The sequence below is a fragment of the Ursus arctos genome, unplaced genomic scaffold (assembly GCF_023065955.2).
Source record: "Ursus arctos isolate Adak ecotype North America unplaced genomic scaffold, UrsArc2.0 scaffold_22, whole genome shotgun sequence".
Lineage (NCBI taxonomy): Eukaryota > Metazoa > Chordata > Mammalia > Carnivora > Ursidae > Ursus > Ursus arctos.
In genome coordinates, this window is record NW_026622897.1 from 55,703,390 (window position 1) to 55,730,559 (window position 27,170).

The following is a 27,170-nucleotide window of genomic DNA, read 5'->3' on the forward strand; positions in this document are numbered from 1 at the left end:
GACACATAAATCAACAGAACATAACAAAGAATTCATAAACAAACCCATGTGTATAGGGGCAATTAATCTACAACAAAGGAGGCAAAAATATACAATGGAGGGAAGACAGTCTCTTTAATAATTGGCACTGGGAAAACTGGACAGCTACATGCAAAAGAATGAAACTGGACCACTTAAACCATACACAAAAATTAACTCAAAATGGATTAAAGACTTACATAAAACTCCGGAAAGAAAACATAGTAATTTCTTTGACACCGGCTTTAGCAATGTTTTTCTAGATATGTCTCCTCAGCCAAGGGAAACAAAAGCAAAACTAAACTATTTGGACTACACCAAAATAAAAAGCTTCTGTAGAGGGGCACCTGGTGGCTCAGTCAATTAAGGTCCAACTGTTGGTTTCAGCTCAGGTTATGATCTCAGGGTCCTGGGATCGAGCCCCACATCGGGTTCTGCACTCAGCACCGAGTCTCTGCTGGAGATTCTCTCTCTGCCCCTCTCCCTCTGCTCCTCACCCTGCTTGCTCTCTCTCTAAAATAAATAAACGAAATCTTAAAAAAAAAAAAAAGAAAGAAAGAAAGAAAAGAAAAAGCTTCTGTAGAGCAAATAAAACTATCAACACAATAAAAATGCAACCTACTAAATGAGAGAAGATATTTGCAAATGATATACCCAATAAGGGGTTAATATTCAAAATACATAAAGCACGTCTACAACTCAACACCAAAAAACAAATAATCTGACTAAAAATGGGCAGAAGACATGAACAGACATTTTTCCAAAGAAGACATACATGAAAAGATGCTCAACGTCACTAATCATAAATGCAAGTCAAAACCACAATGAGGTATCATCACATGCCTGTCAGAATGGCTAAAATCAAAGACACGAGAAATGAGAAGTGTTGGCAAGCATATAAAGAAAAAGGAACCCTTGTGCACTGTAAATTGGCACAGACACTGTGGAAAACAGTATGTAGGTTCCTCAAAAAATTAAAAATAGAAACTACCAGTAATTCCACTATTAGGTATTTACCCAAAGAAAACCGAAACACTAATTTGAAAAGATATATGCACCCCTATGTTAACTGCAGTGTTATTTACAGTTGCCAAGATATGGAAGCAACCAAGTGTCCATTCATAGATGAAGGGATAAAGATGATGTGGTTTATATATACAATGGAATACTACTCAGCCATAAAAAGGGGGAGATCATGCCATTTGTGACAATATGGATAGATCTAGAGGGTATTATGCTAAGTGAATTCAGACAGAGAAAGATAAGTACCATAGATTTTACTTATATGTGGAATAAAAAAAATAAAACAAAACACATGAACGAACAAACAAACAAAAAGCAGAAACAGACCCATGAAGAGAACCAACTGAAGGCTGCCGGGGGGAAGGAGACAGGGGATGGGCAAAGGGATGAAAGTGAGTAGGAGATACAGGACTCCATTCCCGGAACGATTAAGTCATGGGGACAAAAGTTACACCACAGGGAATACAGTAATGGTATTGTAATACCGTATGGTCACAGATGGATGTTATGCTCACGCTGGTGGTAAGCATGGCATAACATACAGACTTGTTGGGTCAATATGTTGTGCACCTAAAACTCATGTAAAATTGTGTGCCAACTATACTTCAATTAAAAAAACAATCACCAAAACCTCCAGGGGGAAAAATGTGGTGGGGTTACAGCAATTTCCTTTTAATATTTAATTTGTCCTTTCCAGAAAAAATAAATGATCTAAAAACACAAACCAAGGATTTGAGGTCACTTTCAGGTACTTGGACACACTCCATTAGGTAGGCTTGAAAGCCAGATTCTGTTCAGGGCGTAGAAGGCAGTGCCTGATAAGGGGCAAAGCAGAGGGGCAAGTGAACGGAATAGCCTCCCATGAGAAAACTAGGAAGTTACAACTTTGGTTAATTTCTTTATTTCAACTGCAGTATTTATTAGCATTCTGCTTAATAAGTAAATTGAAGCTTCTTCATTAAGGAAGGCATTTCCAGTGGCAACCCTGGCAATACGCAAACTGTTGAAAGTTACCCAAGATTTTCAGAACAATGTCAGGGACTCTGGTGCCATCTGCTGGCAACACTTTATGCAGACACCTTAAGTTCAGTAATTTGCTCAAATGTTTGTGCCTGATGCGGGCACAAAATAATGGGAAGCTTTGCCCCTAACTTCACTCCCAGGATTTGGCATGGTGAGACAAATACATGAATTGAACAGCCATCGAGTACAAGCAGCAAAGCACCAAGTACTGATGTGAGAGTTCAGAGGAAGGATGTAGCAGTGTGAGTAGGAACCATCAGGGAAGACTGCCTGGAAGAGGCAGAACTCTGGCTGGTTCTGAGGCGGCTTGGATTTGGCCAGCTGAAGGGGGAAACTGAGAGCCATTCACCTTTCTTTCCCTGAATCTACAAATACAAAGCTGAAGTGAAGACTAGCCTGAAACCTGTTCACTGATTCATTCCACAAACATTTACTGAGGGGTAATCCCAGCTTCTCTGATCTGGAAAGTTAAGAATAGCTACAACCCACCTATCTCTTCACAAGACTATACAGTTGAAATGATGATGTTAGGTGCTAACAATCAAAGTTAGACCGCATTTAAATGGACTTTTAGATTTTTTTCACCTCAGAAACTATAATTCATGAAAAAACAGAAAAGAGCTCCCATATCACATCCTCCCCTGGGTACCAGCTGCCTTGCCGGTCTGCTCATGCTTGGAACGTTTGTCTTTCAGGATTCTCATCACTTCTGTATTGCCCTATGTTGTGTGGGTAGTAATCACCCACCATGCTTGGCTGAAAAGGAATGTAAAGGATGAACTGAAAACTGCATGTCCAGCTAGTAGAGCAAAGTAAGAGACTCGCAGCTAACAGAACAATCAGCTTGGGGAAAAATGCTGATAAATGGACAGAGGTCAACTGGAGGAAGGTGTCTGGGATATGCTTCACAGCTCTGGTCAATACTTTCATGAAAAATTTGGATGAAAAAACAAGGATCTGCTTACCAAACTGTGAACAGCAAAAAATTTAGGAGCTGGGAGAGAACAAGGCAGTTAACATGGAAGACAGAAGAAGCAAGATCCAAAATGAGTAAAGCTTGTTTCTAGAGTTCTTCTAGCGCTAACATTCTATGAGCTAGTAAGCTAAAATGAAGAACCAGAATTTTACGATGAAACCCAACCAACTACTCAAGTATAGGATGGAAAATGAGTGGCTTAATAGCAGTTCATGTGAAACAGATCTAGGGGTCTCAGTTGACCACAAATTGCCAGGGAATATATGCTGCTTAACTAGGAATATGCCCAGAATGAAGGAGGCAGCAGCTCTACTGTTCTCTGCTCTGTCAAAGCATTCTTAGGGCCTTACAACTAAGTCTTGGGACCACACTGTACAAAGAACATGGACAAAGAAACATGGCCAAAAGGGAGCAGCCAGGATTACAAAGAGTCTAGAAACCAAATTACACGGTGAACAGCTGAAGGCACTAGGACAACAGACCTGGAGAACTACAGGGAGGCACAGCTGTTACCTTCAGTTATCTGAAGACTGTCCAGAGGCCCACTAAGAGATACCTGCACTGTAGCTCTTGTGACCAAGTCTGATCTCGCACATTGCTAGAATACAGGGCAGAAACTTGGTTTTCAATTCCCCCTTACCACACCCTTGGCAAAAAGTCAACCTTACCACATGAGGCAGACCATTCCATTGCTAGTAGATGTGCTAGATAGTTCCTCCCTGATGCTGACCTGACAAATCTGCCTTTATGTACCTTCTGCCTCTGGGTCCAACTCTCGTCCTTCAGAGAGGCGCACAGTACATTTACTTCCTGTTTCTTATGATTACTCTTCTAATACCTAAAATTTTGTCTTTTTCCTCAAGTCATCTTCTCTCCAGGCAAGAGTCGGTCAAGCAATAATTTAACAAACACTGAGCCTTTACCGGGGTTAGGGTTAGGGTGCCGGGCGCCATGCTAAGGACTGCAGAATCCAGAGATAAAAAACTAAACCTCCTCAAGAACTTAAGTCTACCAAGCAGGAAAAAAAAACAATTATTATGCAGTATGATAAGTGCTATAACGGAGTAAGCCCTGGTGGCTAAGAAAGTGGAGGAGAGGCTTTCACTCAACATGGGGGAACCAAGGCTTCCTGAAGAAAGCAACCTTTGGACCTCTGTCCTGATGGTACAGTATGTGTAAGTAAAGGCATCATGATGAGTGAGTGTTCAGGATGAGGGAACATGGTATGTCTGAGAAAGTACAAATAAGGAGGGAGGTGTGAGAAATGAGCCTAAAGAGCAGGCAAGGCTCAGAGAAGGCTGATGTATGCATTACACACAGAGAAGTTTTTATTATACTCTGGGGAGAAAAGTTTTTCTTTCGCATAGAAAGTGGATTACCACCTTTTGCCATCTTAGACCATATTCTCTAGTCACATTCCAGTAACCCTCTTAATGTGCTGGTCTAAGAAAAATCTATAGTGAAGATTTCTAGGTAGGAGATTTTGCCACTCATCCATCCCACAAGGGAACAGAAGTTCAGGGGATAGGAGTTTGAAAAGATACTGTTTTTGGTAACAGAGATGATGAAAGCTTCTCCTTGGAGATCTTTAAAAATAGGATAGATACTTTTCCAGGCATAAACTTACTCCTTCCCCTAACATCCCTGCGGGAGCTAAGCAATAAATAATATTAGACTCTGAACAGATGATGAAAACTGAGCAACAGGGAAGCCAAAAAGCAAGCTGGGCCTGGGCTAGGTTTCCAATCCAGATCTTCTGTCTCCCAAGTCCTGCCTCCCTTGCACCATTCACTTTGGAGTTTGTGATAAAACCCTGGAAAGGCTAATGAGGCAATATGATGTAGACTTTAAAGGGGTGGGAAAGGACAGACCTGGGCAAAAGTCCCTAAAGAAGGAAAAATCAGGGGAGTTAAAAACAGAAATGACCATGGCAGAAACTGAAAATTTCCTGGAGCTTTTGAGAAACCACAAAAAAATGGCTGAGTGCCCACATGAGAAGGACACTGAACCAAGAATCCGATTCTGGTTTTACGTCCACCTGCCCAATTTAACGGTCATGTGCTCCCAGCAAATCTCTTCGGGATTTTGCACTTTGGTTTACTAATCTGAAAAATGGAGGTATATCCCTATCCTGACTACCATATAAAGCCATTGTGAGGTTCCAATGAGACATCAGACGGGAGAAGTATTTTTTTTTAAATATCAACAAACTGCAACTATAAGCAGCCTAAGGTGGTATCAGTACCGTTGCTACTACTGAAAAGAACAGCACCCTGAAATTTAAATAAAGAAAACAACAGGACCTTCTGCTCCTAAACAGCAGTTAATTCAGACGAAGTTCTTTTAACATGAAGGATAGACTTGAACTCCTAAGTCACACGGTGGAACCAGTGGCCTGGCCTACCTAATGGCTGGCAGCATCCACGCTGCTCTCTGGCAGCGCTTCTCATAAGGGATGAACTTCCTCCCCAGGGAACACTGGATGAAGTTGGGAGACATTTTTGGTTGTCACGATCAGGAGAGGGGATGCTCATGGCATTTAGTAGGTAGAGGCCAGACATGCTGCTGAACATTCTACAACGCACATGACAGTCCCCCACGAAAATAAAGAATCATCTGGCCCAAAATGTGAATAGTTTCCCTATTGAGAGACCTGGTCTAGGAGAACAGAACAAGTGTTTTTCCACTCGGGGGTCACGTGTGCCCACTGAAAGGCTGGGTTGCCAACTAGCACGAGGGAAGAACAGAAAATTTCATTCAGTTTGAGAGAAACAGAGCCTTATCGATTAATTCCATCATTTCCCAGCATGCACATAAGAAGCATTTTTTTGAAAGCTCTGTTAGCTAATCTCAAACAGTTCGTGTTTCTACTACTTGACAATAATCCCAGTGTCTCTCCTTTATACGACATTCGCTGGGGAGCCGTTCTGCTTTGATTCTTTTTTATTCCCATTCTTCACCCCACTTAATGTGTTTAATATGTATATTTTTGTTTGTATCTGTTCTTACAAACTGTATTTTTTGTGCATGTATCTTGATTTATTAGTTGGCACTGTGTCTTTCTGTTTGTTACTTTCTTCCACTCAGTACTCTGCTTTTAAGATCCACAAGTCCTTACAGGTAAACCTAATGTGTTGCTTTTAACTGCAATGCAGAGTCATGATACGCATCCAACACATTTTACCAACTTATTCAGATGTAAACACCCAGACTGCCTCCAACTCTTCAATTAACTGCCATAATTAACATTAAAATCAGTATCTTCTCACATGTCCCTTTAGAATATGTCACAAGATATGTATATATTCCATATGACTGAATAGTGCCATGCTGCTCTCCGTAATACCTGCCCCGTCTTCATACCTACAAAGAACACACAGAAGTTCCTAAAGCTTCTGATCCCTGCCAGCAGTTGGACAGATCCAGCCTGTTAGTCTAGAATATCAGTTATCATCGGTTTTAATCATTACTAATCTCCTATTCTGCTATCCGTTAACTTTGCCTATGGTACCCCTTACAGTACAAATCCCCTTCATCTTTTTTTAAAAAATAATTTATTTATTTAAAGAGGGATACAGGGGGGTGGGAAGGGCAGATAGAGGGAGAGAGAGAATCCCAAGTAGACTCCATACGCAGCATGGAGTCTGACTTGGGGGCTCAATCCCACAACCCCGAGACCATGAACCAAGCCAAACTCCAGAGTCAGACACTTAACTGACTGAGTCACCCAGGCCCCCCCTTAATCTTAAATAATCAAATTTATCAAATTTTTATCTTATTTATCCATGTAAGTTTTATTAACTTCAAAGTTGTGCCTTTCATAATTAGATCTTTAATCTATCCTTAGCCCCTTTGTATGTAGTGTGATACAGGAATCTAGTTTTAAATATTTCCCCACATGGTGAGCCAGTTTTCTCAATACAATCTACTTAACAATGAATATTTTCTTCACTGAGCGGTGGTTACACTTTTATTATCTTTTTTTTTTTAATTTGAGAGAGAAAGAGAGAGAGAGAATGAGAATGAGTGGGAGAGGCAAAGGGGAAAAGAATCTCAAGTAGACTTCTCGTAGAGTGCAGAGCCTGAAACAGGGCTCAGTCTCACAAGCCTGAGATCATGAACTGAGATCACAACCTGAACCGCAACCAAGAGTCAGATGCTTACCTGACTGAGCCACCCAGGCTCTCCTATACTTTCACTGTATATTAATTTTCCATTATACAGGGATCTGTCTCTGAGATCTTTATTCTGTTCTACTGGTCTATTTGTCTATTCTAATGGTATGCCTTACTATTTGAAAAGGCAAGTCTGTGTCTTAGGAATTGCTTTCTTTCTTGCTTTTATTTTTGAACTTCAAGTCAAGGGGGGAAATGAGTTAATCAGAATCTCTAATGAATATTCCCATCATTAGTCATGCATGATGCATGGATCACTTTTAATTTTTAAAAATTACTTCTAATTGTGGTAAGAACTCATAAAATTTACCACCTTAACTATTTTTAAATGTATGGCTAAGTAATATTCCCACTGCTTTGTAACAGATCTCTAGAACTTTTTCATCTTACAAGACTGAGACACTTCTATGCCCATTAAATAAATACTTTTTCACCCTCTGCCCCAGCTCCTGATAACCATCATTCTACTTTCTGTCTCTGTGAATCCGACTACTCTGGGTACCTCATATAAGTGGAAAACAAATATAGGCATCTGTCATTTTGTGACTGGCTTATTTCACTAAGCATAATGTCCTGAAAGATCACCATGTTGAAGCATATGACAAAATTTCCTTCCTTTTAAAGTTAATTATTTTTAATAATATGATAACTACTGAACCCACCACCCAACATAAAAACTGGAACATCTAAAAGTACTTACATCTAGCTATGTGCTCTTTTAGAGCCTATCCTCCAGTCTTCCACCCAACATCACCCTTATCCTGCATCTTGATTGTATCATTCCCTTGCTTCGTAAAATATGGTTGATTATGCATATACATATTTTTTAAAACATATTCTTTAGTTTTCATTGTTTTTAGCTTTCTATGAAAGGTATCAAGTTATGAGCAGCCTTCTGAATCTTTTTTCACTCAATATTAAATTGCTAAGATCATCCTTACAATTACTCATAACTACAGTTAATTATTTTTTGTGTTGTTTTATATATTTCATGTTATATGCATGGTTTTATAAGTTATATAATATTCCATTGGATGACTACATCACAACTAACTTACCCAGTCACCTATATTTGGGTACTGAGTTATTTTTAAGTTTTTGCTATTACAAATAATGCTGTTACGGAAATTCTGGTACATCCTCTTAGGATGCATATGCAAAACTCCAAGATCAAAATGTAAAGGCAACCTACTGAATGGGAGAAGATATTTGCAAATGATATACCTGATAAGGGGTTAATATCAAGACATATAAAGAACCTATACAGCCCGAAACCAAAAAATAATAATGAAAGAATCGATTAAAAATGGGCAGAGGAGGGGCACCTGGGTGGCTCAGTGGGTTGAGCAGCCCACTCTTGGTTTCAGCTTGGGTCATTATGTCAGGGTCCTGGGACTGAGCCCTGCTTCAGGCTCCCTGTGCTGCGGGGAGTCTGCTTCCCCCCTCTCTCTCCCTCCCTCTGCCCCTCGCCCCACTCTTGCACATGTGTGCAGGCTCTCTAAAATAAATAAATCTTAAAAAAAAAAAAAGATTAAATAAAGTGGGCAGAGGACCTGAACAGACATTTTTTCCAAAGAAGACATACAGATGACCAAGAAGTACACGAAAGGGTGCTCAACATCACTGATCATGAGGGAAATGCCAATCAGAACTACAGTGAGATATGACCTCACACAGAATGGCCAGTATCAAAAAGAAAAGAAATAACAAGTGTTGGTGAGGATGTGAAGGAAAGGGAAGCCTGGTACACTGTAAGTTGGTATAGCCACTGTGGAAAACATTGTGAAGTTCCTCAAAAAATTTAAAACAGAAATATCATGCAATCTAGTAATTCCACTATTGGTTACTTACCGCCCTCCCCCCAAAGAAACCAGTAATTTGAAAAGATATGAGCGTTCTTTGTGTTTACTGCAGCATTATTTACAACAGTTAAGATATAGAAGCAACCTCAGTGTCCAGTGATAGATGAATGAATAAAGAAGATGTGGTGTGTGTGTGTGTAATATTATGCAGCCATAAATAACAATGGGATCTTGCCATTTGTGACATCATGGATGGACCCAGAGGGTATCGTGCTAAGTGAAATAAGTCAAACAGAGAAAGACAAATACCATATAACTTCACTTGTATATGGAATCTAAAAAAACCCCACCAAAACAAATGAACAAAAAAGAAACAGACTCATAAATACAGAGAATAAACAGTTAGTTGCCAGGGGGGAGAAAGGCAGAGGGATGGGCAAAATAGGGGTAGGGGATTAAGGGTTACAAACTTTCAGTTATAAAATAAGTCAGGAGATTGAAAAGTACAGAACAGGGAATACAGTTAATAAGACTGTAATAATGTACAGCCACAGATGGTAAATACACTTATCATAGTGAGCACTGTATCATGTATGGAACTGTTGAATCACTATGTTGAACACCTGAAAATAATATAACATTCTGTATCAACCATACTTCAATAAAAATTTCAAGGAAACTGAAATAGCAAATACAAAAACCAGTCAACAATACGAACAACTGACAGAAGAAACCAAATGACTAGTAAGCATGAAAATGTGCTCAACCTCACTAATAACTAAATAAAGTAGTTAATAATTTAGATATTTTCACTCAGACTGACAAAGGAAAGAGCAAGAGAAAAAGGGAACAGAGAGGAACTACAAAAACCACCATAAAATGAGTAACAAAATGGAAGTAAGTACATATCAATAAGACATTTAATAAGACATTTTAAAAAAATTTTTATTTATTTTAAGTAATGTCTACACCCAACACGACGCTCAAACTCACGACCCTGAGATCAAGAGTCGCACACTCCTCCAACGAAGACAGCCAGACACTCCTATCGATAACTCCTCTGAATGTAAATGGACTGAACACTCCAATCAAAAGACACAGGATAACAAAATGGATAAAAAAAAGCAAGACCCATCAATATGCTGCTACAAGAGACACATTTCAGACCTAAAGCCACATACAGAATGAAAGTGAGGGGATGGAAAAGCATTTTTCAAGCAAATGGAAATGAAAACAAAGCCAGGGTAGCAATACTTATATCAAAGAAGACTTTAAAACAAAGACTGTAACAAGAGATAAGGAAGGACACTAATAATCATAAGGCAGACAATCCAACAAGAAAAATTAACAATTGTAAATATTTATGCACCCAACCAGGAGCACCCAAATACATAAAGCAGCTAATCACACACTTAAAGGAAGTACTTGACGGTAATATAGTAATAGTAAGGGAGATTAACATCCCACTTACATCAACGGATAGATCATCCAAATAGAAAATCCACAAGGAAACAGTGGTTTTGAATGACACACTGGACCAGATGGATCAAACACATACACTCAGAATATGCCATCCTAAAACAACAGAATACACATTCTTTTCAAGTGCACGTGGAACATTCTCCAGAACAGATCACATATTAGGCCACAAAACACACCTCGACAAATTCAAAATAAACTCACAATGGATTAAGGATCTAAATATGAGACCTAAAACCATAACAATCCTAAAGAGAGCACAAGCAATAATTTCTCTGACATCAGCCACAGAAACATCTTCTAGGTATGCCTCCTGAGGCAAGAGAAATAAAAGCAAAAATCAACTACTGGGACTATATCAAAATAAAAAGCTTCTGCACAGCAAAAGAAACAATCAACAAAACTAAAAGACAACCTACCGAATGAGAGAAGATGTTTGCTAATGACATATCCAATAAAGGGTTAGTATCCAAAATATATAAAGAATTCATACAACTGAATGCAAAAAACCCCAATTAATTCAATTAAAAATGGGCAGAAGACATGGACAGGTATTTCTCCAAAGAAGACATACAGATGGCAACAGACACAGAAAAGATTCTCAACATCACTCATCATCAGGGAAATGCACATCAAAACTATGATGAAATATGACTTCACACCTGTCAGAATGGCTAAAATCAAAACGCAAGGAACAACAAGTGTTGGTGAGGATGTGGAGAAAAAGGAACCCTTGTGCACTGTTGGTGGGAAGGCAAACTAGTGCAGCTACTTGGAAAACAATACGGAAGTTCCTCAAAAAATTAAAAACAGAATTACTATATGATCCAGTAATTCCAGTCCTGGGTATTTACCCAAAGAATACAAAAACATTAAATGGAAAGATAAATGCACCCCTATGTTTATTGCAGTATTATTTACAATAGCCAAATTATGGAAGCAGCCCAAGTGCCAATCAATAAGATGAATAAAGATGATGTGGTGTACACACACACACACACACACACACACACACACACAGGAATATTACTGAACCATAAAAAAGAATGGGATCCTGCCATTTGTAATAACATGGATGGATCTAGACAGCATAATGCTAAAAGAAATAAGTCAATCTGAGAGAGACAAATACCGTATGATTTCCTTCATGTGTAATTTAAAAAACAAAACAAATGAACAAAGGAAGAAACAGACAAGCCAAAAACAGACTCTTAATTACAGAGAATAAACTGATGGTTACCAGAGAGGAGGTGGAGGGGGATGGGTGAAATAGGTGACGGGAATTGATAGTACACTTATTTTGATGAGCCCTGAGTAATGTACGGAATTGCTGAATCACTCACTATATTTTACATCTGAAACCAATGTAACACTGTAACATTAACTACACTGAAATTAAAATTAAAAAATTAAAAAAGAAAAAATGTGGTACTGACATAAGCATAGTCATATAGTTCAATGGAACAGAACTGAGAGTACAAAAATAAATGCATACATCTATGGTCAACTGATTTTTTACAAGAGTGACAAATCCTTCAATGGAAAAAGAAGTCTCTTTGAAAATGGTGCTGAGACAACTGGATAACCACATGCAAAAAAACATGACTCACACCATTTACAAAAAGTAACACAAAACAGACCAAAGACCTATATGTAAGAGTTAAAAATATAAAACCCTTCCAAGAACACATACAGATAAAGCTTAATAGTCTTGGATTTGGCAACAGATTCTTAGACGTAACACTAAAAGCACAAGCAACAAAAGAAAAAAATAGGTTTAAAGGTGCCAACTTGGAACAAGTAGTAAATAAACAATAGAGATCTAATGCAAAGTCTAATGCATATAGACACCAATACTGTAGTCTAATCATAAGACTTGCAAAGAGATTAGACCTTAATTTTTTCAACCACTAAAAAGGATAATTACGTGATGTGACAGAGGTGCTTAATGTTGTTATAATGGCAATCATACTGCAAAAAATAAATGGATCAGTTAACATGTACATCTTAAATATACCCAATGTCAGGGGCGCCTAAGTGGCTCAGTCGGTTAGGCATCTGCCTTCAGCTCAGGTCATGATCTGGGGGTCCCAGGATCGAGTCCCTCGTTGGGCTCCCTGCTCAGCGGGGAGCCCGTTTCTCCCTCTCCCTCTGCCACTCCCCCTGCTTGTGCTCTCTGTCAAATGAATAAAGAAAATCTCCTTAAAAAAATGTACCCAATGTTATATGTCAAATATATTCACTAAAAAAGAAAAAAAGAGATAAATTGGACATCAAACCTAAAAATGTTTATGCAACCTCTTTCCCATCTTGCAAGATGGGTAGTAAAAAAGCTGAGAAGCCAGATACTAAGGAGAAGATACCCGAAGCCAAGAAGGCTGATGCTGGTGGCAAGGTTAAGAGTAACGTCATGGCTAAAATTCCAAACGGGAAGCCTCACTGCAGTTGTTTGAAACCCTCTCCTAGTCAGAGGAATTGGCAGCTATTCCTGATCAGCTATGTACTCCAGAATGGCCAAATACAAGGGGGCGTTTTCAGCAGCTAAGAAAAGAAAAGAAAGAGAAGGTTCTTGCTACTGTCACAAAATCAGTTGGTGATGACAAGAATGCTGGTACCCCTGTGGTTAAACTTCACAAAATGCTGAGGTACTATCCTACTGAAGATGTGCCTCGAAAGTGTCGAGCCTCGGCAAAAAACCTTTCGGTCAGCACGTAAGAAAATCGTGAGCTAGCATCACTGCTAGGACCATTGTGATCATCCTCACTGGGTGCCACAGAGGCAAGAGGGTGGTTTTCCTGAAGCCACTGAGCAGTGCCTTGTTACTTGTAACCAGACCTCCGGCCCTCAATCGAGTTCCTCTGCATACAATACACTAGAAATTTGTCATTGCCACCTACACCAAAATTGGTATCAGCAATGTGAAAATCCCGAAACATCTCACTGATGCTTACTTCAGAAGAAGCAGATACATAAACCCAGACACCAGGAAGGTGAGATCTTTGACACAAAGAAGGAGAAATATGAGATTACAGAGCAGTGCAAGGTTGATCAGAAAGCTGTGGACTCGCAAATTCTGCCAAAAATTAAAGCTGTTCCTCAGCTTCAAGGCTATCTCTGCTCTGTGCTTCCTCTCAAAATGGAGTTTACCCTCACAAATTGGTGTTCTAAATTTCTTAAGAAGAAACTAATTAAATAACTGATCCATTAAAATGTTTATGCACCAAAGGACACTATGAAGAAGGTAAAAAGGCAACCCACGGAATGGGAGAAAATATTTATGAATCACATATCTAATAATGGTCTAGTATCCAGACTATATAAAGAACTCTTACAACACATACACACACACACACAAAAGAGAAAAAACAAACAAATGAACAAACAAGAAGCAGTTAAAAAATGGGCAAAGAGATTTCTCCATGGAAGATATACATGTGGCCAATAAACACATCATTTTTTTTCTGGTCAATAAACACATCAAAAGATCCTCAATATCATGAGTTATTAGGGAAATACTGATCAAACCACAATGAGATACTCCTTCATGCCCACTAGGGTGACTATATGAAAGAAAACAGAAAAGAAAAAAAAATAAAAGGAAGGGAGAGGGAGGGGAAGGGAGGGAAGGAAAAGAGAAGAGAAGCAAAAGAACAAGTGTTGGTGAGAATGTGGAGAAAATGGAATCCAACGCACTGTGGGCTACAATGTTAAATGGTATAGCTGCTATGGACAACTGTTCTCAAAAAGTTCTCAAAAAGTTAAACAGTTCTACTCCAGGGCATACCCAAGAATTGAATGCAGGTGTTCAAATAAAAGCTTATAATGAATGTTCATAGCAGAACTATTTGCAATAGCCAAACGATGGAAACAACCCAAATGTCCATCAAGTGATGAAGGGATAAACAAAATGTGGCCTGTCCATAGAAAACATCATGCTATGTGAAAGAAGCCAGACAAAAGGCTATATATTGTATAATTTCATTTATATGAATATCCAGAAGAGGCAAATAACATAATAAACAGATTAGTGGTTGCCAGGGCCTGGTGGGAGGGGAAAATGGGGAGTGACTGTTTAATAGATACGGGGCTTCCTTTTGGGGTAATGAAAATGTTCTAGAACTAAAGAGTTGCAATGACTGCACAACATTGGATGTGCTAAACGCCCCTGAACGTTATACTTTAAAATGGTTAGAATAGTCAATTTTTTTCAAGGTTTTTCTTCTTTTTTTGTAAGATTTATTTATTTTAGAAAGAGAGAGAGCATGAGCAGGAGGGGCAGAGGGAGACAGGGAGAGAATCTGAAACAGACTCCATGCTGAGTGTGGAGCCTGACGTGGCACTTGATCTCACGACCCCGAGATCATGACCTGAGCTGAAAGACAGAGTTGGCCGCTTAACCAACTGCGCCATTCAGGCGCCCCACTGAATAGTGATTTTTTTTATGTGACATTGTTGTCAATGAAATTAAAATTCTATTCTTCTTCCATAGTATCTGAAAACTTTTACGTCTTGAGCTTTTTCTCTTAGGAGTGGGAGCAACAATAGTCACTACCATCAGTTTTAAAGTTTACAAAACACTTTACCATAGAATCTTATATAATCTTCATAACCCATGAGGTAGATATCACCCCAACTTAAAGATAAAAACAGGCTCGAGATACAAAGTCACCTAGCTCGGAACTGAGACAGCTGACTGATCAAATCAGATTGGGCTGGCTCCACTCTATTATACTCCCTACAAGGCAAACAGTTCCAACTTCTGATAAGCTTGAAAAAGGATGGGAGATGTTACTGTGTACAACCGCCTCGGGCAATTTTTCTTCTTCCAAAGTTAGTGTTTTAATTAAAGCAGTAAAAACATTCATGGCACACAAGCGAATAGTTTTTAAAAAAACAATCGAAATCACTGTTGTACAAGAGCAGCATAAAGCGGACATTACAGACTTCCTTTTCCAATTTTTGAAAGATACGAGTTTAAGTTTCTCAGTACAAGATATTTTATAACGTTAGCATGTTCGCTCATCAGTGAAGTTCAGCATAATGTTTACCGAGCATGGCAGTAAAGTAATGGGATAACTGTGCATGTTCCTCATATAACTGGCTTAAGTTACAGTCACATTTCCGACAAAGGATTAATGAATGACCTTATCAGTGGTTTTCTAACACTCTGATGACTCCTGTATATGTTCCTGAGAAGCAGAGGGGTCAGGGTTATCCAACCCGGTATCAATCGGATCAGCCTCTTAATTATCTTCCATATTGGGTTTTTCCTGAAGACATTCTTTGAAGAAAGGATTCCACAGTTTCTTTAAAAAGTATTACTGAAAACCACTATAGTACATACATGCATCCTTACTTCCTTCAGAGGTTTTTAAAAATCTTTGCGGATTAGCCAACATTGGATAATTCAGATTATCTCTAAATATCAACACAGAAATGCCAATGGAGTTCTCATTCAACACTTGGTTTATGAGTGGTCTTATCCCTCCAGGCTCGATTCAACCATCTTGGTAATCCTCATTCTATAGAGTACACACTATAATCACACACTGACAAACAAGTCACTTATCTCAGATAACAGGGCAAAGCATGACCAGGGTCCAGATGCGAAGCCCCACCTCAGGTGGCTTAGCCTGCTGGATGGTCTCCAGTTCAAAAAGTCTTGGTGTCATGTGGTCCTTCAGTGCACTGCGACCACTCTATTTGTGGTGCATGCCAACTCTTGAGCTGCTGTAAGCCAGTAATGTTTGGAACTTGTGTGTGCTCAAGGGCAAAGATTATCCTCTCTTCCTTCTATGCTCTAGGTTATCCCTTGTTCCCTTGATGGAAAACCCTTTCCAGGAGCAACATATGGTACAAAAGAAATAATGAAATATGAAACAGAAGACCTGGGTTCAAATCCTGACTCTATCTATTAGTATTCCCTTCACGCCTCAACTCTCTGGGCCTCAGTTTGCTCGCAGTACTTACCTGATGGGCTATTAGGAGGATTAAATGAGATAGTGCAGCAGTTCACATCATATGGGCTACAGACCCCTGAGCATGTCTGGGCATATAACCAGAGTCTGAAAAAGCATATACTAGAGAAAAAGAACCAGTTAGGGATTAAGATTAAAAACCCTGGAGTAAAACTGTCTGGGTTCAAATAATGGTTTTATCACTGGAGCAAATTACTTAGTCTTTCTGTCTCAGTTCCTCCTTTGTAAGTGGAGAAAACATTACCTTACTGGATTATTACAAGGACTAGCTGAGTCCACACTTCTGAAGTGCTTAGAACAGCGGCTGGCATAGTGAGAATTCAATAAATGTTAGCTATTATTACTACTATATATGCATTTGTATATTCTATGCAAAGTATTATCACGTAGGTGTTTGCCAAGTTGACGTTAAAAAAGGGTTGTTATCCTGTAAAGGTTAAAAACTACTAACAGTTGTAAAAAAAATCTACACCTGTCATGTCCTAATCCAGTGTGGCTGAATCTATGATTTCAATCTTCCCAAACTTATTGAGACTTGCTTTGTGGCCTGACATATGTTCTATCCTAGAGAACGGTCCATGTGCACTTGAGAAGAGTATGTATTCTGCTGTTGTTGGGTAGTGTGTGCCGTCTATGTCTGTTAGGTCTAATTAGTTTATAATGTGGCTCAAGTCCTCTATTAACTATTGATATTCTATCCGGTTGTTCTATCCATTAGTGAAAGTAAGGTTCTGAACTCTGCAACCATTATTGTAGAACTGTCTATCCCTTTTCAACTCTGCCAATTTTTGCTTCACATATATTGGGGTTCCTTCCTTAGTTATGTTTATAATTGTAGTATCTTCTTGTTGGTTTGAACCTTTTATCAGTATATAATGTCGTCTCTTGTAAATTTTTTTGATTTAAAGTTCATTGGTTCGATATTTAATAGCCACCCCTGCTCTCTTTTGATTATCACGTGCATGGCGTATCTTTCTCCATCCTTTTACTTTTATTCTCTGTGTCTTTGTATCTAAAGTGAGTCTCTCATGGGTTTTTTTTTTTTTTAACCAATCTGCCAATCTCTGCCTTTTAATAGAAGAATTTAACCCATTTAAAGTAATTACCAATAAGGAAGGATTTACTTCTGCCATTTACCTATTATGTTTTCTGTATGTTTTATATGTTTTGTTCCTCATTTCCTCTGTCGTTGCCTTTTTTTTCTTTTTAATTAATCTAAATCCTACCTGTAAGATTTAGACGCTTGGTCTTCCCAACAAGGCGACCACCTCTCCCTCTATTTGCATAGTTCCTGATGAGCGTCTCCTTCATGAATCTGTCCCAAGATGTTTAAGAGGGAAGACCTATCTTTTCTGGCCATGAAAGTAGTCTCATGTTCTATCCCTATTTTCACCATCTGAATCACTTGCTTTTTTTTTTTTTTTTTTTAAGATTTTATTTATTCATTCAACAGAGAGACAGCCAGCAAGAGAGGGAACACAAGCAGGGGGAGTAGGAGAGGAAGAAGCAGGCTCCCAGTGGAAGAGCCTGACGTGGGGCTCGATCCCAGAACGCCGGGATCACGCCCTGAGCCGAAGGCAGACGCTTAACGACTGAGCCACCCAGGCGCCCCTGAATCACTTGCTTCTTAAATGCACACCCACCATACACTATTCACCATTCATACATAACATTTATTATCATTGTCTATTCCCTGCCTATATGCAGCCTGAGTTAGGCTGGACCTTAGAATACTTAGGAAGGGTCTTTTGACAACTGTCAGAAAAAGAAATGAGAGGCAGTGGCTTACATTGTAGGAGCGGGGGTGCCTCTGTTTCCACTGCACCAGGAGCAGCTGGGCCACCACCAAAGTAGCGATGAGGATGAGGACCATTTCAGCGTGCATGGCTTCATGGCCGCGGTGCTTGGCATGCATGCGTGCGTGCTCAACCCTGAAAGTCAAACAGATGAGGTGAGGCAGGTCAGGCAAAGTGTGCTTGTAAAAGGGCCGTGCTTTCCAGGGATATCCCACCAGTCCATAGCTCAGAACATATTCTTGGGCTTTGCAGCTGCAGGGTACTATACAAATTAGGATCTAGAAAAACACACACCCTGGAGAACGGGCATTTGGGGAAGGAACAGGGGCTCTATGGGCCTCAGTCAGAAGCTCCGCTATTGGGAGTTAAAGGTGGGTTGTCTACTGTCCACCCCCAAGAGCAAAAGCAGCTTTCCTCCTGTAGGAAAGAGGACCCAGGAGAAGCCTGTCGTCACTGACCATTTCAGTCCTACTATTCAACCTGTCACTGGAAGGAGAAAGTAACCCAGAGAGAAGGATATAGCCATAAAGTCTCATACTCTTAGTCAATGATATTTATGACACCAATAAAGAAGTACTACTGCAGATGTGTACTAATTCCAGGGTTAAAGTCTTGCTTTATTTGTCCTACCCTCTGTCGTGACTAGGGATCCTAGTCTAAGACTAGCTAAAGCCTGAAAAATCTGGTTCCACTTTATACTAATCCAACAGTGTCTTCACCGTCGGCATCTACAGGTAAATAGTCTCCTCAAGAGCTTAAGGAAGAGTCAACTGGAAACTCTTATTTAATCTAAGGCTGGCATTCTCTGGTCCAGAGAACTGGCAACAAGTGATTCCCTTGGCCTATACCTTCCTCTAAGAATAGAGTCAGAGTCAGTCAACAGAGAGAAATGAGGGAGGAATTAGAAAATTAAATACAAATACAGCCTGTAGTCAGGAGCTTTTATGCCAATTCTCTATACTTGGGGGTATTAGGGAGAGGGATAGGACAACATAAATGGTATCTTCATAGAGTTCCCAAGGACAATGACAGACTTTATGTAAGATGAACCCAGTGGGATGAATTACAGACAGATAAATGATAAAGCAAATATAGTGAAAAGTTAACTGTAAAATCTTGGTGGTGGGCCTAAAGGTGTTTACTGTATAATTCTTTCAACTTTTCTGAGATTTTTCACAATAAAATATTAGGGAGGAAACATGGTGGGGGGAACAGGCAGCCAAATGTCAGCAGCCAGCCACAGCACCTCAGGGTTCATCTTACAACAACTCACCCAGGGTGGGAGAATCTGACAAAAAAATAATATGAGCGGGAGTCAGAAAATTAGGTTCAGACATCCATGTGGCCTTGGCCAAGAAAATTCACATCTCTACATCACAATTTCTTCATCTGCCACGAGGAGTCCATATCTTTGCTGCTTCCCTCATAGGGTTGTTGTGAGGACAAGCTAAACTAAAAGGGCAAAGGACACTTTAAAAACCTAAGGACTGTGGCGAGTTATAAAGATAACAGATAAATTTCTTATTCTCAGACAGTATATGACTGAATGGATGTACACAACAAAAAAAAAATCTAAGAAATATGGAGAAAAGACCAGAGAATAACAACTCTAGTTCAGGTCCCCACCAATGCAAACATTATCTTTACAATCTTTGTTTGAATACTTCCACTGGCTGAGAACATATGCCTCTTAGAGTAATTAGAGAACCATGCATCTGGCACATTGTAGGTATATACGTGTGCTAAAAAAGGAATAAAACTTCAATACTTTAAGGGCAGGAGCTCACTACCTCTCGATATACCACAATTATTAAAAATGTCTCTGATAACAAGACAAAATCTATTTTTCTTTAGCTTCGGTCCACTGGACCTAATTTTATACTCTGGAACAAGAAAGGACATACTCGCTCTTCTTTCCCAATGCTGCTCTTGCAAAGATTTATATGATCTTATTTTTAAAGAACAAAAACAAAAACAATCCTCTTTCTACCACCACTACTTTTTTGTGCCCTTTTAGGCTAACAGTTCTAGATCTTTTATTTTTTAAGATTTTTATTTATTTGACAGAGAGAGACACAGCGAGAGAGGGAACACAAGCAGGGGGAGAGGGAGAAGCAGGCTCCCCGCTGAGCAGGGAGCCCAACGCAGGGCTCAATCCCAGGACCCTGGGATCATGACCTGAGCTGAAGGCAGACGCTTAACAATTGAGCCACCCAGGCGCCCCTAACAGTTCTAGATCTTTTAAATGCTAGTCATATAACATAATGTGGAAATCATTAATCCTGGTTGCCTTCTTCTAGATGTTATCTAACTGAAGGTCTTCTTAATATGCAGTGTTTACAACAAAATCGCTGTGGGCTCAGTGAAGCACAGTGGCACCGTCACCTCCCTAAAGCAGATAGTATATTTCTATGAACATCTTCCTAATTTTGGAATGTTTTGATAGCTGAGGTACACAACTGGTACATATTAAGCTTAAAGTTTTCTAAAATCTTGCTGGGTTTGTCATATAAGTTGGTATCTTTGCCATTCTCTATTTTTATAAGCTAATTGAAAGGGGTTTTTTGCACTATTAATCAAGTTTACATGGTTGATTTCAGCTCACTGGTCAGCTACCTTGTGGGGCAAACACCCTGAAGGCTCTCTGAGGAGTAATCATGATAATGAGGTATTTGTTGACTGTTGACTCACTCCGGTTACAAAGCAAGTTGGTAGCAGAGTTGAGAACAGAAGACACTATTCCCACTTTTCAGCCAGAGCTCTCTGCTCTGTTTCGTGGATGATGATGAAGTTAATGAGGATAGTCATCTGCAAAGCAGGTAAGACTTACTGGAAGCTTACCACATGCCAGGCATTGTTCTAAGAATTTCACATATATTAGTCCTCACAACAACTCTATGAGGTGTAGGTACTGTTGTACCCTTCACTGTGCAAACTGGGGAAACTAAGGTCGTAAGAAATCAAGTAACTTCCCCAAGATAACACAGCTAGGAAATGGCAGAATAGTATTTAAACCCAGATAAATAATTTGGTGCAATTACCTATTTACTCCCCAGGACTGAAGGAGCTACCCAGGAGTGACCCAAGGACTGGCAAAGATCCCAAATGACCTCTCCTACTAGTAAGAGTCATGGCTTCCCCTCAGACAAGGAAGCAAAAGGGTAGATATACAACTCTATTAGTAGGATTAATTTACAGTTCCCAGCCTGAGGGGCCCACACTGTCACACTTACCTCCATTGCTCCTCTGGGGAGAGGTCTGACATATCAACCTGTAGAAAAACATCACCAAAAAATCCATCATTGTCTTAGAACTGTGCCTGCCCGATATAAGGTGCTCATACATTCATCATTATCTTCAAAGAATTATGAGAAGCTTCAAGTGTCACAATCTTTATGAAGCCTTCCTCAATACTTACTTCTCACTGATCTCTCCCTTCTCTAACCACTTACTTTATCTCATGTCTATGACCGACAGTATATTGCATGTCTATGCTAGGCAATGAGGACGGGAGAGGAAACCTACTCCTGAGATGCCCACAGCCTAGTCAAGAAGTCACACAGATATACAGAAAATATCTTTATTATATGCTGAGGACTAGCTATGGAAGAATAAAGAAGTGGCTTCTGATCCAATTTGCAGTGTTATAGACTGGCAAAGATTTCCTGGAGGAGATGTGAAATATCATCCAGATGGAAGAAATGAGAGAAATATGTTCTAGACAAAGGAACTAACATAAAGATGAAGGAATAAAGTTGCATAGCATACAAATAAATGAGTATGGCTAGAGCAAAAAGTATCAATTAGGATTAGTGGGAGGTGAAGCTAGATAAAATATTCTGTCACATGCCATCTGATTCTAAATGGCCCCATGGCAGCAGGCAGCACATTAGACTAGGGAGAACTTAGCATTAGTCCCTGCTGTGCTATTAACTAGCAGTATGACCTTCCAACTTCAAAGTTCTGGTTCTATTTGTTAGTCTTGTCCATTAGTGCAGGGTTTCTCCACCTTGGCACTAGGGATATTTGGGACTGGCTAATTCTCTGGTGAGGTGGGGAGCTCTCTGTACATTGTAGGATGTTTTAGCAGCGTCCCTGGCCTCTACCCGCTAGATGCCAAAAGCATCTCCACAGAAGCAACAATGTTTACAGACATTGTAAAATGTCCCCCGTGGGATGAAAATTGGCTCCAGTTGAAAACCACTGCTCAAGAATACTACTAAACTCTTTGAGTTCAGGACTTAAGTCTTCTACTTCCTTCCAGCCATACAAATGCATACCCAAGTGTCAGTACGTAAGTCAAAAACATTACATTCATACATTCTTACACTGACCTGAGCTGAAAATGTTTCTTCATGTAGAGAAGAGAGACAAGGCTTCAAACATATCAATCAACAAATATTCCTTTAGTACTTATGATGTTCAAGGCCCAATTTCCCACTGTACCTATAACAACTTCAAAAAAGTACTTTACACAGAATGTTTGAAGTAAAATGGGCAGAACTCTCCTACTGAGTCAAATCAGCACATATTTACCAGGCATCCTGTATGTGTGTGCCCTAGTTAGGGAGGGCTTTCTGATTTTTACATGTCCCGGCTAAGTTATGAAAAGAAAAGAAAAGAAAAGAAAAGAAAAGAAAAGAAAAGAAAGAAAAGAGAGAAAAGAGAGAGAGAGAGGGGGAGGGAGGGAGGGAGGGAAGGAGGGAGGAAGGAAGGAAGGAAGGAAGGAAGGAAGGAAGGAAGGAAGAAGGAACGAACGAAAGAAGAAAAGAAAAAAAGAATATCTCAAGGCTTTGCCCAGGGTAATGAAGTCAACCAGCCCCTCCCTTTTCCTACTTCACACAATGCCTCATAGAATGTGTTCAGGTGTCCTAGCTCAGGTCTTCATTTCCCTAGAATAACAGAGGTCCCAGAATATCCCAGGACAAGTGGATATAAGAAATGGAAATGCCCATCTGGGTGGGACCCTTGCTGACAATTAAGGACCACATTTCTTTCTTTCTTTCAAGATTGATTTATTTATTTGAAAGAAAAAGAGAGAGAGAGAGAGCGTGTGTGCGTGAGCAAGTGGGGGAGGGGCAAAGAGAGAGGGAGACAGGTAAACTTCCCACTAAGCACAGAGCCCAATGAGGGGCTTGATCCCAGGACCCTGAGATCATGACCTGAGCCAAAATCAAGAGTCGGACGCTTAACCGACTGAGCCACCCAGGCGCCCAGGACCACATTTCTAAATAAACCATCCAATACAGGTTTCATGCTACCTATCAAAACTCTTTTCCTTTTTTTCCAACTTGGACCTGTGTCTTGCCAAGCCAGTCTGTTCACTGTCTCAAAACACATGGGACTCATTCCTGTCTCTGGGCCTTTGCATATTCTTCCCTCAGCTTGCAATGTTTCCCTCTCTTATATCCCATGCAAACCCAACTTGTCCTTTGAGAACCCAGCTGCAATTTTACCTTCCCTGAAGAACCCTGCTCTGATTCCCTAGCTTAGTGAATTGGGCCCACTGCTTTTCAGAAGCATGGATTTTTCTCCTTACTCAAAGTGTGCCACAAAGACTAGTATCAGCATTGTCTGGGTGCTTGTTAGAAATGCAGAATCTCGGGCATCACTCCAGACCCACTGAATCAAAATCCTCCTTTCAATAAGGTCTCCAGATGATTCATTTGCACGTTAAATCTGAGAAGCACTGTTCCATACCAGTCATTCAGTCTTATGTTATCTTAGATGTGACTTCCAAGTGATGTAACTTTTTTTTTTTAAGATTTTATTTATTTGACACAGAGAGAAAAAGTGTAAGCAGGAAGAGGGGTAGGCAGAGGGAGAGGAAGAAGCAAGTTCCCTGCTGAGCAGGGAGCCTGATGTGGGGCTCGATCCCAGGACCCTGGGATCATGACCTGAGCCTAAGGCAGAAGTTTAACCAAGTGAGCCACTCAGGTGGCCTGATACAACTGCTTCTCAAGGCCAGGACCAGGACTAAGGAAGGTGGGGGTAAGCCAAGAGACCTAGGGCTCAAAATTTAAGGAGGCACTCATTGTCAAGTACTGACCCTCCACGTGCATGACCCTGAAGTGAGTGCCTCCTTCAAGTTTGCACCCTAGTGCCTTGTTTGCTTCACCCTAGTCCTGGCCTGCTTATGTTTATCTTGCTTCCATCCCATAAACATGGAAGATCCCACAGAGCCAAGAATATACTGCTTTGTGTACTTCAAGGAGAACAGAACAGAGCTGAGCATATACAAAGCACTCAGTGAGTATTAGAAGAATTGAACAGTATTCTCTCCAATACGATAATAAGTATGCTGACAAACCAGCACCCCGCCTGGAGATGCTTAAATAGGAGTGTAAATAAACACTTAAAATACTTAATAAGTATCTGGGAAAGAAGTATTCATTTGACACCAGGAGGCACCCAGAAAATCATGTTTAAAAACTACATGTCAAAACAAAAAGAAACAACATAACTGCATCTTTAAAGAAGCAAGACGACTCCATTTAAGGGAAAACTAAGGAAGATCCAAAGAACTGGGTCAGCCATGGGGGTGCCTCTCCATGATATTGGTCAAGCTTGCTACTCTCTATACCTTAGTCTCTCCGTCTAGAAAATAGAGAATAAGACTTCTGACTTGTGGGGCTGTGAGGGTAAGAAAATTCAAGGCGACCAAGTGATTTCATTGCCTTTCCTCCTGGGAGAGTGGAAGCACTTTATAAAGTGCCAGGAGGGGCTGTGGAACCGAATGTTGATGAAGCACAGGACAGCACTGCTATCAGAGCCTCAGGGAAAACACCTCAGAAGGGCAAGCACTAAGGCTGAGACTAGCCGTGGGCTTAGAGGACTGTTTAGCACTTCATGGAGTACTATGAATGCGAAGAGTAGAGACATGATTGGCTTTAGTATTTGCCTCCTGAGCTAAACGATTCTTTAAACTACATCCATGCTGGTCTTCTAGCACAAGTGGAAAAATAAGGAAAGCTGTAAAACTATAGCTATATTTAAACTGTACCATCTGGAAATACACCTTTAGTTGCTCCCTCGTTAAGGAGTTATTCATCTGGGTCCAAGCAGTAAGTCGGTCTGATTGTGCCCTGTCAAGAGCTCAGGTAGCTAATTAAGGACGCTCTCCAGGCACGGTTACTGATTGATGGGTTCATATCCAACTCCCAAGACCCACATAGAATGTCTTCTCGCCAACCAACCACTCCCCTCCTAGAAGCTCACAAGGCCCTTAGTAGTACCCACCTACCTAAGCCCAGATTTGAAAGAAGTTTAATAAAGAATGTCAGGCAGAAAGCAAGAGAAAATTTCGTAAAAACGGAAAATGCTCAGGTACAAAAGATTCAGGGACCCACCCCTGTAACCCAGCAACAGGCCTCTTGTACCAACAAATATTGGATACTCTGTGGTCTTTGAGTCTTTACACAGGCTGGTTACTTTGTCCATTAAGCCCCGCCCTTCCACCAAACTACATTATGCCTTCCTACAAAATGCTGGCCAAATCCTCCTGGCTCAAACACTCTTTAGACTGACTCCATTCACTGAAGAAACAAACATCCTTCACTGCCTTCCTAAGCATGGCCATAGCCCAGCAGCATCAGCACCCTGAGAGCTTATTAAGAAACAGAGAAACTCGGATTCTACCCCAGACCTCCTGAAGCAGAATCTATACTCAATAAGATAGGCAGGTAATCCGTATGCCCATTCAAGTCTGAGAAGCACTGCCACTGCACGCCAGCACTCACCTTCACTTGTCCTACAATCATACTTCTGTGCACCTGATTCTTTTAATAACAGCTGTACTGAGATCTAATTCACATACCATAAAATTCACCCATTTAAAGTGTACTACTCAGTGCTTTTTAGTATATTCAGAGTTGTGCCGCCACCACTTGTAAGTTTAGAACATTTTACCACCCCAGAAAGAAACCTCATACCAGTCAGTAATCCCTCTCCACCCTCCCCCAGCCCAAGAAACCACTAATTTACTTTGTCTCTATCTACAGACTGCCTATTCTAGATGTTTCACCTAAATGGGATCATACTATTACTATGTGGTCTTTCGTGACAGGCTTCTTTCACTTAGCATAATGTTTTCAATGTTCATCAGGTTGTAGCATGTAGTGGACGTCATTCCTTCTTATTTCCAAATAATACTGCACTGTATGGACATACCACATTACAGCTAACCACTCATCAGTTACTGGACATTTGGGTTGCTTATACTTCCTAACTATCACAAATAATGCTGTTATGAACATTCGTCTACAAGTCTTCGGGTAGACATGTTTTCATTTCTCTTGAGTATATATACCTAGGAGTGAAAACTGTTGGGTCATATGGTAACTCTATGCTTAACCTTTTGAGGAACTGCCGAACTGTTTTTCACAGCAGCTGCACCATTTTACATTCCCGTCAGCACTGTATGAAAGTTCCAATTTCTCCACATCCTCAACAATACTTGTTATTCTCTTCTTGATAAAAGCATCCAAGAGGGTGGGAAATGGTATTGCAGTGTATTTTCAATTTTGCACTTCCCTGAAGGATAATGATGCTGAGCACCTTTTCATATGCTTATTGGCCATTTATATATCTTCTTTGGAGAAAAGTTTATTCAGATCCTTTGTCCATTTTTTAAAAAATAGACTGTTTTAGATCAGTTTTAGGCTCACAGCAAAACTCAATGGAAAATACAGAGATTGCCCTTATGTCCCCTGCATGCAAATATGCAGAGCCCCCCCCCCATTATCGACATCCCCCACCACAGTAGTATATTTGTTCCAACTGATGAACCTACCCTGACACAACATTTCACCCAAAGTTCATAGTTTACCTTAAAGTTCATTATTAAAGTTATACAGCCTACCGGTTTGGGCAGCTGTATAATGTATATAGAGATGTACGCA

The 27,170-nt window shown here is 40.2% G+C and overlaps 1 protein-coding gene and 1 pseudogene across 3 annotated transcripts in view; one reads left to right on the plus strand and one right to left on the minus strand.

The window, feature by feature from the left end:
• Positions 1-27,170, minus strand: part of RNF121 (ring finger protein 121) — a 77,789-nt gene that overhangs the window by 26,714 nt on the left and 23,905 nt on the right. For all 3 annotated transcript variants that reach the window (XM_026517992.4, XM_044390910.3, XM_057317045.1), the window contains exons 2-3: positions 21,504-21,541; positions 18,264-18,405 (exon numbers count right to left, since the gene is read on the minus strand). In XM_026517992.4, coding sequence (XP_026373777.1) covers positions 18,264-18,405; positions 21,504-21,541 — 180 coding nt within the window. The remainder of the gene's footprint in view (positions 1-18,263; positions 18,406-21,503; positions 21,542-27,170) is intronic.
• On the plus strand, positions 12,814-13,664 carry LOC113269260 (60S ribosomal protein L6-like; annotated as a pseudogene).